At 46.9% G+C, this 12,794-nt stretch overlaps 2 protein-coding genes across 3 annotated transcripts in view; one reads left to right on the plus strand and one right to left on the minus strand.

Annotated features, from left to right (window-relative positions):
• The window catches only part of LOC135899459 (neurogenic locus notch homolog protein 1-like), a 32,105-nt gene extending 21,999 nt beyond the window's left edge, over positions 1-10,106 (plus strand). The window contains exons 8-10 of one of the 2 annotated variants that reach the window (XM_065428755.1): positions 2,346-2,543; positions 3,249-3,420; positions 9,421-10,106. In XM_065428755.1, coding sequence (XP_065284827.1) covers positions 2,346-2,543; positions 3,249-3,420; positions 9,421-9,532 — 482 coding nt within the window. In that variant the 3' untranslated portion in view covers positions 9,533-10,106. The remainder of the gene's footprint in view (positions 1-2,345; positions 2,544-3,248; positions 3,421-9,420) is intronic. The other variant, XM_065428823.1, reaches the window with a different exon arrangement.
• LOC135899707 (uncharacterized) overlaps positions 1-12,794 on the minus strand; it is a 52,157-nt gene that overhangs the window by 35,667 nt on the left and 3,696 nt on the right. The gene's annotated exons all lie outside the window — the stretch shown is intronic.

Raw genomic sequence — 12,794 nt, forward strand, 5'->3', positions numbered from 1 at the left:
GCCCATTAACAACGCAACATGGTGACGTCTCTTCCTTTCTCTTGAATTCTTCCAATTCGTACTAAATACCGACGAAGCGGGCTACCTCCAGGTGATAAAAGCTCTTCTGTGCCATTTGAAGACTAACCCAAAACGACAGTTGGCTTTCCATGGAACATATGCCCATAAGTTTTTTTTAATTTTCAAAAAAAGACACAGAATGTCGGCGAACCTTCTGGCTAGGGAGCTTGCATTTAGGCCCCCCTACTTCTGGCAAGTATCTATCGCTCCCTCGACGGGTCTCAATAGCACTGTGCGAAGCACGCTAGGATTACAAATGTCTTCGGTCGCTCATGCATCGATCAGAACAATGTAACACGTTTGCGTAACAAAAGAGAAAGGAGATCGAAGGACCCGACTTTTATTAGTCACAACCAGATTAGGTCAAGTCATATGATAATGAAGCCAAGGAAGGCACAGGGGGAAATTATCTGTAGCTTTAATTCAAGCGTAGCAATCATATGCTAAAGGGAAATGAAAGTGGACGAAGAAAAACAACTTGCCGCCCGCGGGATAGCCGAACTCACAACCTGCGCATTACGCGTTCGTTTTGCGCTACCAATTGTGCTATATACGGCGGCGGTATCGAAAATATAAGGTAACTGTAGCGACCAGAGCCCGCTTTGACCACGCAGTGTCCGAAAGCTAACCAAGGGGAAGGCGGAAGCCTCACGAGCTGTGCTTCTTCCGTTTCCGTTATTTTCATTTCTTGCCCAAACAACTTGGTTTCGAGGAGAAACAGTCTGGATCGTTAAAGGTAACGCAGGCGTCGAAAGGGTCCACTTTGCGCAGGCCTCGACGCGCGCGTTCCGTGTGTGTTTTTCCTCAACTCCACCCGGCGCGTTAGCGAATCGCCCCCCTCGTTAGGAGGCGTTTGGAGGTCGCGACAAACGTTTCGGCTCCGGGCTGTCGTCACGAGCGGCCGCGCTGGCGGCGCGTGCCGTTCTTGACCCAGCTTGCTGAAAAGGAGGCCGGCGCGATGCTCTTTCAAGGGCGGGCGCACAGCGCGCAGCGGTTGCGACCGATATATGCGCCCGGAAACGATAAGAACTCTGCGGCGTTCTCGGGGGATCACCCGTTTGCTCCCAAGTTCTGCCGCCTTGCAACAAAGACTCGCTTTGAAATTCTTACGCTTGCTGTGCTCATTTTTTGTGTGAAGCACTCGGCAGGTGCGCTTGTTTTACCTTGAGAAAGAAAGAAAGAAAGAGCACAGATAACGACGTGTTGGAATCCTATGCACAGCTTCCGAAGCGCTTCTGAAGACAACACTGAGATGGGCAAAACCGGCGGTCACCTTTGCATCGCGCTAGATGAACGTTTTTACTATTACTTCTCTGCTTATATATTCTGCGCTCGCGCAATAAACATACTTGTTGGAAGTCAGCGCCTGTGTCGTGCGTCTCTTTTCTGTGCCCCGTTATTCGCGCTGTTTGTTAAAGAATGTCTTGTAGGCCACAGTGGCATATGTTGTGCACCCTTGAGAGTCGTAGACATGCCTTTACACGACAAAGCAGAGTAAGCTGTTCCTAAAGGAGACGTAGAAGCCGAGCTGAACTAATTATTCTTTTTATATATACAAGAGTAGCTCGATTAAATAGGCCGTTCCGTTACAGTGCATATAACGCCGTTCGACGTCGTCTTCATCTACCTGCTCCCGAGGGCAAGTGCTAACCACGATCTCATAAGTTACTCGAAGTGTACATAAATGTTTGGTCCACGGCAATCTTAAATGACGTGGACTTATCCTGTGATTGGTAGTGTTTGGCAGGCCCGTTTCAGGTCGCTGTGTCCCCACAGCACAACGATCTCAAAGGAGGCGCGGCATTGCGCGCGGGATACGGCTGGCTCACAGGCTGCGAGCTTGTGTCCTGTCCGGCATAGCTGTGCGCGTCGTGTTCACCCGTCTCGTGCTGCGCTTCTGAACGGCGCCTAATTTTCCTGAAAGCAGATGCCTCGGGCGGAGCAATTTCCTGCGCGTCTTGCAAGGCTACATCCGCCTGCAGCCGACATTCTCTTCCTCCTTAACCGGATAGCTTCGGGAGAGACCTCAAGTCAACAAAGGGCTCAATAAACCAGCTGCCGGTGGCTCCCTGTTGTTAAATATGAGCCACCAGCCCGAACAAAAGCTGGTATTAACGTTCTGACATATAATGAATAAATTTTCGTGCTCCTCGCTTTCTAACCCCGTGCTGATGATGGATAAAATATGTTTCTTTCTTTCTTTCTACAAGTATAAATGCGGACTGTGATCATACGTAAGAAGAGCTGTGAAGCCACAAATGCGAACCGCGGTCGCCCCCACGCAGGTCCAGGCTGCACGCAGCGGTATGACCCGTGCTTCCCGAACCCGTGCCAGAACGGCGGCTCGTGCTGGCCCAGCCTGGACTCCTTCTACTGCTCCTGCGCCCGGAGTTTCACCGGCGACACGTGCGAGCTGAACGCGATAGCCGGCGGCTCGCAGCTGCCGCCGTCCGCGCCCGCCGACGCCATGGCCAGGACGCAGGGTCAGTTCACCACACAGCGCGAAGCGGTCCGAGGTGCTCGTGTACATAACCTGTACGCTGAAGGGCGCTATCTAACGCTTCATATTATTATGTAATATTATTAACTAATACAGTGCTCCTGTGCAGCATACACAATGAAATGCTATACGTTCGTTGTGCCGTGGACGACCACGGCACATTCGAAGATACGCAGGGCAGAGTCCAGCGTGCAGCAGATCCTTACGCTGCTCCATATCCGCCTAATTAGCTCTTTACGCAACGCGAGCAGTTGACCCTCCTCATGGGTGCGTTTATAAATTATAACCAGGGGGCATAGCCGAGGGGGCACGCCGAAGTTTGTGTACCAGGATATCAGGCATAAAAGGGCGTGCGACAATACTCGCCTGAACCCTAACCCGGGAAAAAAGTCCTGGCTATGCCGCTGCAGGCAGTTGGCACCGAAAAAACGGCCATTGAGTATACAGTTGGTATTTGATACAACGCTGCAGCAGCGAAGCCAAATCTGTAGTACGATATGTGATCGACAGTGGTTGAACAAGCAATGTCGCTGGAACCTTGAGCTTGGCCATCGCTGACCACTTCAAGCCTCCACCTCACGGTGAACTTTCTTGTCTTGCTTCTAGCACTACATGTTGTCGCGCGTATACCGTGAACACGCGGGTGCGTACTCCGACCCCGTGCACAAACAAGCGCGTTCGCCCGCAGGTCGTCCTGCGGACCAGCTGCACAACATCTACATCGCGGCGGCCACCCTGGCGGGCGCCTGCCTCATCGTGCTGGCGGTGGTGAGCGTGTGCCACTGCCGCGTGCACCAGAGCTACCGGGGCTGCGTGCGACGCCTCGGGCGATCCTGCGCCCAGCTCAAGCAACGCACGCTGTACGGCCAGTTTTCCAATCCGCATGCTTTTTCGCACTCTCCGCCCACTATAGTCGCAAGTAGTTCACTGCGAAACGGTACGTCCAGGCAAACTATACGAGACCTGCCCATTTAATGATGCGACGAAGGTACATCGCCCTGGCTCTAACACTGATGTTTTACTGCCGCCCTTAAACGTTCTTTGACAAAGGAGAACGTTCTAGTCAAAACCACAGACCCGAGCTGTTTGTATTTGCTGTCGAAGGCTTTTCGTGCAGTAATGACGAGTCCCCAGTTAATAGCGGCGGCAGTGGCCTGGAATTTTCCTCCAATAATGTTGGTTCACTTTACGACTACGAGAACCACAGGCCATGTTTTTTATCCTTGCAGAGGTAAAATGTGCATTTGTTAAGAGTGAATACTCCCAACTCCTTTTCGATTGCTGTTTTACGCAGGGGCCATGCCGCGTTTCCTTCAGTCTTTGTCAAAGTGGTGCTCAGGGCCCACTTTGACAAACTATTGCAATGCAATGTTCTTTGTCAAAGTGGTGCTCAGGGCCCACATCACATGCTCTACTTCACGGTCCAGGAAGTTGAAACTTAGTGCGACTGTGTGAGATGTGTTACACGGGAAATACGATCGGTAAAACATGACAGTGCTCGGCGCATGATTGGTTGTATGTGATCTGCGGTATGACCATGCCCTGCACCTAAAGCATGCACATAGTAGCGGGATGGGCGCATGCGCGTATGGTAGTACATGAAAAATGCTCGCTCTCCCATAATCGAGAGTAGATATATGCATGAAATGGCAAGCGGCAAAGCAGACTGGTTGGAGACGATACTAGCCACAATCTTAAAATGGGTGTAGTGCACATTCACAATGGCACACCACAATGCACCACGCCATACTGTGCACCGGTCCATCTGGATGCAATAGTTTCCTGTCACAGACAGAACCTCATTGCAAGTCTTGTCTCAGTCAAACAGCCATTCGTGGTGTGCCAGACGCGCCACGGACCTCACGGACCATTGACGTTGAAGAGAGCACAGGCAACTCTGCCTAAGCGCCAAAAGATGACAATCAAGTGTATAGTGCCCTGTATATGCCTTTTGAACATCGCTATTGAAAATGGCAAAACTTCAGCGTACTAGAAGTTACAGCTTGCGTAACATTGTGAACAAACATTTGGAAAAACTCAGAAGCAACATTTTTTTAAACTTGTTTGGGAAGTAACTAGTGTATGTAATGCGGTGTTGACTAGTTGCCCGGATGATCTTGTTTTGTTCTCGCAACTTGCCCGGATGTTCTTGTTTGAGTGCCCGGATAACGGCTCTGACTTTTGGCTCAAGATCACTTGAGGGTTGCCAACAACAGGAGCTAAAAGCATTTCATGCTTAAAATACGTACAAGGGCCTTGGAACAGTGTTGAACAAGGGTCAGATGCAGTTTGCACAAGGGAGCTTTGAAGTACATAGAGCACATCAAGTGGATTACAGATATTGAGTTAAAAGCAATTACAAGCACTTTATCGCATCAGAGATGTCGTGCCTACTACAGACAAGCCATGCAGGCTCCTTCCTACGAGGCAAATAGGAAGCGCGCTGAGTGCAAGAAGAAGAAAACATTTATTTGTGGCGATGCTTTGTCAACGTGATTCCAGTTTCACAGGAAGGGCTAGGAAAACACCAGCTCGCATGGAAAAGTATTTTCCTTTGTAACTTAGCCATGAAACACACATGCCTTAGGTGCAGCCTCCATAGTCATTCAATATTGTTGATCAACTTGCAGAGGCCCGTTAGTCCTGAATAAAATTCGCAGCAAGCATCCAGATGTGAAATTGAGTCCTCGATAGGGCATCAGGGCAAATGAACCACTCACTGCAACACTGTTGGCTGCAGTCATGAGTAGGTTCGACATGTTCTACAATGATGCCTTTTGCTGGCAATAGGTGGTGCACAAAACCAGACGTCTGTGACATGTCCCCGGCTCCCAGAATCGCATCTGGGGCATTCAACCAGCGAAAGCACAGCCTTTAATAACCGCATTTTAAATCCAGAGGGTGCCACCCTATGAGATGAGGTGAATTAAACATTAAAGTGAACGAAAAGCAAATAACAGAGATTGTAAGGAACAGAGAAGAAAATGGAGGCGTTTCCTACAACAGCCTCAGAATATAAGGAACTGACAGATGTTATGCTGCACGGAATAAGAAAGACATGGCAAAAAAATTTTTGAACTAGAAAGAGGAAACCACGTAAGTGGTGGAAGGAGATAAAGCAAGCTATAGAAGAGCATAAGCAGGCGACTAGGAATCATCAAGTTAAAAAGTTGAGATTACACGAAGAAGAGGTACTCCTTAAGAGGTAACAAATATCGAGAAAAGAAAAGGGTGGTGAGCGAGCTTGTGCAAGACAAAATTAAATGCACAAGTGAATGCTGGGTGCATAACATTCGCAAAAGAGACAAAAGTGCCCCAAAAAGATTCTGTAACCATCTAAGAGCACTCGGAGCTCCAAATAAAAATTCAAAAATGGCTTTAAGTGATGAAGAGAGTAACATCTTTTAAAGAGATGATCTGCTGCAGTAGATCAGAGACATTACCAGGGATAACTTCGGCCCAAAAGAAAGCGTAGTTCACGACCAAACAGGTCTAGCAACGACAGAGAAGCCTGAGAGATTAAAATTTAGCACATAAATCTTTTACTGGGACTAGAAAAAACCAGAAGGAAATGTCCCTAATAACACTACCGCAGGACCCGATGACATCCCAATACAGCTAATCAAAACCTTCGATCCAAAGAGCCAGGCACTGCTGACTAATGCTCCTGAGCAAGTGATTAACTAAAATGAGACAATTCTGGTTGGATAGCGTGAAAGCAAGATGAACCTCATCTGCAAAGGCAAAGGTGATAAGGATAGGACCAGACCCACCGTGGTTGCTTAGTGGCTTTGGTGTTGGGCTGCTAAGCACGAGGTTGTGGGGTCGAATCCCAGCCACGGCGGCCGCATTTTGACATGGGCGAAATGCGAAAACACCCGTGTACTTAGATTTAGGTGCGCATTAAAGAACCCCAGGCAGTCCAAATCTCTGGAGCCCCCCACTACGGCATGCCTTATAATCAGAAAGTGGTTTTGGCATGTAAAACCTCATACTTTTAGTTTAACGATAGAACCAGCTCGTACAGGCCAGTTGGACTAACGTCAGTGATGTATAGAATGGCAATGCAAGCCATAAAATTAGAACTGTCAAAGTGGGTGGAAAGAAATTATGTACTGGGAGAACTACAGCATGGATTTAGACTAGGCAGATGCTTAGACAAAAACATGTTTGTACTAACACAGTGCATAGAGATTTCAGCAGCTCAGAATAGACCTTTATGGATATCATTTCTAGATATTAAAGGAGCTTAAGACAATGTAGACAGGGAAATGTTATGGGTTATTCTCAAGCATGAAGGCACAGATGACGATTTTGTGGAGCTACTGAGGGATATACATATATAGAGATAACCGAGTACAAATATAATGGGAAGGCCGAAAATGTAATTAAGTGGTGGAAATTCACCAAGGACTGAAGCAAGGATGTCCTCTGTCTCCATTGTTGTTCACGCTTTATGTTAAGGACATAGAAAGATTACTTGAAAACAGTGAATCAGGATTTGGTTTATCATACATGCTAAATGGACAAATGGTGTAACACAAGGTCCCCAGATTAATGTATGCAGACAACATAGTGTGACTAGCAGACAATGCAAGATATTTACAGACACTTGTGAATATCAGTGGAAATACAGAGAGGAATCTAGGCCTTAATTGTAGTACAGAGAAATTGGGAATTGCAGGTGTTACCTTTAATGAAGAGACAAGTAATTACGTGGCGTCGATTAAACAGCAAGCCGTATCCATAGTCAAGCTATATAAATACCTCAACGTATACATAAATGAAAGAAAGACTTACTCAAGAACCCACCAAGCTAGTCTGTAAATAAAAGGGAAGTGGAATGCAGCAATAATGAAACATAGAGCACTTTGGAGCCACAATTATGAGGTGGTGCATGGAATCTGGAAAGGAGTAATGGTGCCAGCGCAAACGTTCGCAAATGCCATTCTTTGCTTAAAATCCGAGATTTTGTCGTGGCTGGAAGTTAACCAATGATCGGTAAGCTGGTTGGCACTGGGAGTCCAGGGCAAAACCACGAATGAAGCAGTGCAAGGTGACATGGGCTGGGCCTCATTTGAAGTCAGAGAAGCGCAGCGCAAAATTAGTTTCGAAGAAACACTTAGGAACATGGATTAAAATAAATGGGTGGCTAAAGTGCACAAGTATCTGTACCTGAAAAGTGTGGACGCAGAATGGAGGAAGAGGTCAAGAAAGTTCCGCAACGAGGCATCATAAGAAAGAAAGTGGGAGAAACAGAGACAGTGAAATGGATCTAAAGAATGGAAACAAAAACCATGGAGATATATAAGAATGAGAGGAAAGAAATTGGAAGAGAAAATCTGTATGATAACAAGAAAGGAAGTGCCTTGCTCTTTGAGGCTCGAGCTGGTTGCCTAAGGACGAAAACATACCAGAGCAAATATTAGCAACTAGGTGAGGCATGTGTATGCTGCAGCAAAAATCCAAAGACCACTCGGCTCATTGTAACGGCATGCGATGGGATTCACCCAATGAGACCTGTAGGTAATGTGCACCTTCTAGAAGAACTTGTTGGATTTAAAGTGGATGGAACCATCAACCAGACAGCAGTTGACATAAGCAAGCGACGAAAAACCAGGGAAGTGATTTATATGACTGGATCCACTACAGGCATAGGTATCAGTATAAGTTAGATAAAGAAGTGTTGAGGAAGAGAAAAAAGGTTGAAGAGATCTATACAAAATGTTAGAATCAAAAACATACATAGCATACCCGAGTAACTCGAGCAGGCTAGGTTACGATTTGTCACCACCGCGTTAAGAAGGATATATGCCAATAAATCATCATCATGAATTTGGACACCACCTATTGAAAATGCACATGTGATACTGTTTAAAACAAATTAACCTTAAGGGAGCCCTGAAATACTTATCGAACTAATCATAGAGTGGCCTCACTATTAAGGAATGTCTCATGAATCTTGTATCGGAAATTTGGATCTTTCGACTATAAGTGGAGTTAGTGCACCGATACCTAGCTTTCTCTCTCTCTTTGTATTTGCTAGTGCAGTGGAAGGTGCACAGAGGAGAAGCCAAGAGTGTAAAGCCCCTGCCAAAAGTAGAATGTCACGGCGGGGAAATAAAGCGGCTTTATGGTGAAACAGAGTTGCTGTATATGCGTTTGGTAGCACATACAGCAACTCTACGGCGAAAGAGCTCTTTGCAGCACCCCATGGCGGTCGCGGTAGACTACGCTACACAGAATGCCGCTGCCATCTCAGAGGCCATGTGCAGATGACACAGCTACATGCAGTGCAAAGCCGAAATGGTTTTTCTGTCTTTTTGAGATCGCAGACATATTTTAATTTATTTAACTCAAAATTCACAATGATATATTACTGAGAACGATCTTACGATCCCAAAATTAGCCAATAGCGTTGGTGGGCCAGCTGCTTTTGATGACGCTACATGATGGCATTGCAGAAGCAACAGCAAGCAATTTTTTGTTGTTTCTGACATGAGCTTGTAAATTCCCTGCTGCATGCAGTGCAGCAATATTTTGCTCACATGATCACAGCAGCCTTTACCACAGATTGGCAACATTTTTATACTATGTTCAAAAAGTGTTTGAGGGCCTCTTCTCCAGTACTGAAACGAGAAAATTAACTGATAGCCTGAACGTCACTTTTGGACAACCTGTCGAAGTCTGACGAGCACGAAAGAGTGCGCCCCGTACAACTGTGAGACAATGGTTGACTGCTGAGGATAGTTGGCAGAAATTCAGTGTTGAGTCTGTTCCGCTGTCTTGTGATCGTGCCTTCTAATGATGCAATAAACCACGAGAGGACCTGTCCTGAGTGCATCTTGGCTTCTACCCAGCGAAGACCCAGACAAATCCTGGCTGAACCTGGATGGCAGCGTTTCTGAGGGGAATCCCGAGTGGCTGGCCGCCGCTTCAGCCAGCCTGCACGCTCCGCTCATCATTCGCTGAGCCGCCAGCGCCCAGGCCGGCCGCTGCCACGGCGACGACATTCGCACTGTGCAGTGTACTGCGTGGGAAGCAACGCGGCCAAACTCTTCGGCCCCAGCCAGGGCCGCTGCTGCCGACAGAAACAGAGATGTCAAGGGCGTAGTCCCTTCTTCAAACATTGATCACATTTCTAACAACTGCAGCACGTCAAAGACACCTCAGCAAATTGGTATATGTCGCAGATGCGCGATGTGGTTGCAAGTTCGCATTCATTTCTTTTCTTTTTTTTGTATTAGTATTGCTTAACAATTACTGCATTAGAGTGAGGGTGCAGTTGACAGGAGTAAGTGCTCACAAGCATTCGTGAACAAAAGGACAAGGATTATGTGTTTTACAAGGAAGTTAATTACTTCATGGCATTACAACTGCAGGTTGAACATGGTTACAAAATCACCGCAGTGCACTCAAGATCGCAAGCTTAGGTAGCCAAAAAATCTTTATTTTTCATGACAATCATGGCCCTTTTGCTTTTACACACTGGTGTATAATTCAGGAGTGAATAAACGAGTAGGCATGCTGTAGTAACGAAACGTCATCTAGAGTTGGCCTAATTACGACAGCGGAAATAAGACTTTTGCATCGGCTTTTTTTTTTTGTCGTTTCGCTAGTACAGCTAAATGCACTGCAACCACATTGCGTCACAGCCGTGCTTGCAATGAGTCCGCGCCAATGTCACAGCTTCTGGCAGATCATGCAGCTCACATCACGGATTTCTGCAGCAGCATGTGATCAGGACGTGGCGTTTACGTTACGCTGCCATGCACGTGGCATATGTCGGCTCACCTCACAAGAAGCTAAAGTGGCATGGACACATGCAGATGTGTGCCTACCAAAGTAATCATCATTTAGGAAATAACTACAGCTTGTTTGAGTGACACATATTAATGCATAAAAAGAAAGAAGAATGAGGAGGAAGACATCAAAATTTAACAGGCACTGCACTGAAACTATTCCAATCCGACAGTTAGCAACATTAAGTACCCGTCCTGCGGCCGTCCGATATTATCGGTACCCAACAGCAGCACAACGTTCACAACTTAAATGACAACGGATAGAAAGGATGTGTTCAGAACCGTTCAACTAAAAGCAGATGCTCGTTGTGTTGCTGTAATGAATCGGCACCAACTTGTTCAATTGCTAGTTTGGCGCAGTGGGTTGGGCTTGAAGGATACGAGATCAGTCACTTGCGCTTTATGTTGACAAAGCAGGTGACGAGGACCTGTTCAATTCTTTCAGAACATGCGGTACGATCCGAGACACTTCCGCAGACATAATAGCATTTCTTGTAATCTTGGAAAGGTTCGCGTTTTTAATCGTTGCTTTGAAACGCACTCCGATAGCTCTGGCTTTCGACTCGAATATGGCGCGCGTATTGCTTCTGTCAAACTGTACAAAGGAAACACCAAAAAACACACTCATCGGCTAGAACTGTACTAGTCCAGCATTGCTCATGAAGTATCCATCTAGACTAAAGTGTGGGGAAGTTGGCAATCCCCCTTTGAAAGTATAGAGACAGCGCAGACAGGAAAGAAGCAGGAGCACAAGAAATCATTTATAGCTTCCCTCGTGTCCGTAATGTGATCGCTTTCATACTTGAAAACATGCTCGAACATGAAGAATGCGCCGTCTGGTAGAGGTACCAAAAATAGGAAGCTATTTGAGTCGTTCGCCAAATTGCATGACGCTCCGCGGGGGAGGCCCGTCCGTCCGGCTATCGCTCAGGGACCCGCTGCTTGCCAAGCATCGTGATCGCTTGCCGCCCAATCAGAAAAGCTGTCCACGCCGCAGTCCCTCAGGCAGTGCAGCAACGGTAGCGATCACTCAGTGAGATGTACAGGAGAGTGCGCATCGGTGACGTACCACAGTTGAGCGAGTTTACGAATATGACGCCAAAGGCCTCTGAGATTGTTGGACCCCAAGTCGGACTGACGATCCGGAGGTATAAGGCATGCGATTTTTGTGTTGCACCCCAGGTGGCCACCAGCTGACTATGGTGAACAGCCAATTATAGTGCTTCTTGTGCCAGGTTATAATTATCCCTGGGTCTCTTCAATTTGTCATCTCATAATGTCAAAGATTGCCCAAGACGCCAGTGCCTCAGGCAATCCAGGACAACAAATTGAAGGGACCTGCATGGTGTTTGTCTTGGATTTGTCTATGCTGCCTCAACATTGCCCCTACCCCACAGTGGATCAAGGCATGGCTGACATCATCATAGATAACAAAAGGCTTGGTTGCTTGTATTTGTGACACCATGCTAGCAGATCGAGAGCTCATCACTAAAACAGGGATGATCAGCAACGATTCTCATGCTCATCCTTCACAAACGCCATCTGTAGAAATGGGTGCGTCACTACTGTTATTTTAGGGGCCTGAGTGCCCAGTCCTTGCTTTATCCAGCAGCTGCTGATCGAACAGATAGCCTCTCATACTAAACCATGCATGCACTCTGAAATCTGGACATTTCATTAATCAGTTACTCCAAGGTCTAAATGACGGAGCTGCATGCTATTTAGACACTTCGCTGTCTGCCATAAGTACGCCACCACAGCTGTTGTGACTGTACATCTGCATAGACAAGTGCCAATCAAACAGTTATTATATGCTTGCAGACCTATGCATTTAGCCCCTGATTGGCTGACAAGAGCTCTAGCTTTCACAGCTTAACATTGTTTTACCAAGCCATGAGTAGGCATCCTGTTCTTCTCGAGAGTGACAATAGAAAACGTTGAAAGTGTAGGAAATGCGGCACTCTACTGTACATCTACCTCTATCTTCTTCTGAGGCCTGCAGACCGCGGTCCCGACAGTCAGGCGTCACAAACGCGCTCGCGCACGTACGCTGCTCCCAGCAAAGTATGAATCTCGTCCACGTATCTGTAGCGTTTGCACTAGTCGTGGTTAATCACCGCTCTCTCTAACCGTCCCCACAAAGCAAACACGCGCGGCTACGTACACGCACAATGTGCTTTGGTGTGTGTGTGTCGTGTCTTTTCTGTTTGTTTGTTGGCCTCCGTTTAACAATAAAATGGCCTATGTACAGAAAGCATGTGGTTCGACTGGGCTCTTTATTGGTTATGCCTACATGAACAAAACACAATGCACCAGGAGTCTACTGAACTTCCGCAATGTATTGGAGCAAATACAAGGCTCGTTCAATAAAGACTGAGACACGTCTAGTGCTCTTCACTGTGCCATCTCTGTGTTTTTTGTTAACATCATGA

Source organism: Dermacentor albipictus, chromosome 1, assembly GCF_038994185.2.
Source record: "Dermacentor albipictus isolate Rhodes 1998 colony chromosome 1, USDA_Dalb.pri_finalv2, whole genome shotgun sequence".
Taxonomy (NCBI): Eukaryota; Metazoa; Arthropoda; class Arachnida; order Ixodida; family Ixodidae; genus Dermacentor; species Dermacentor albipictus.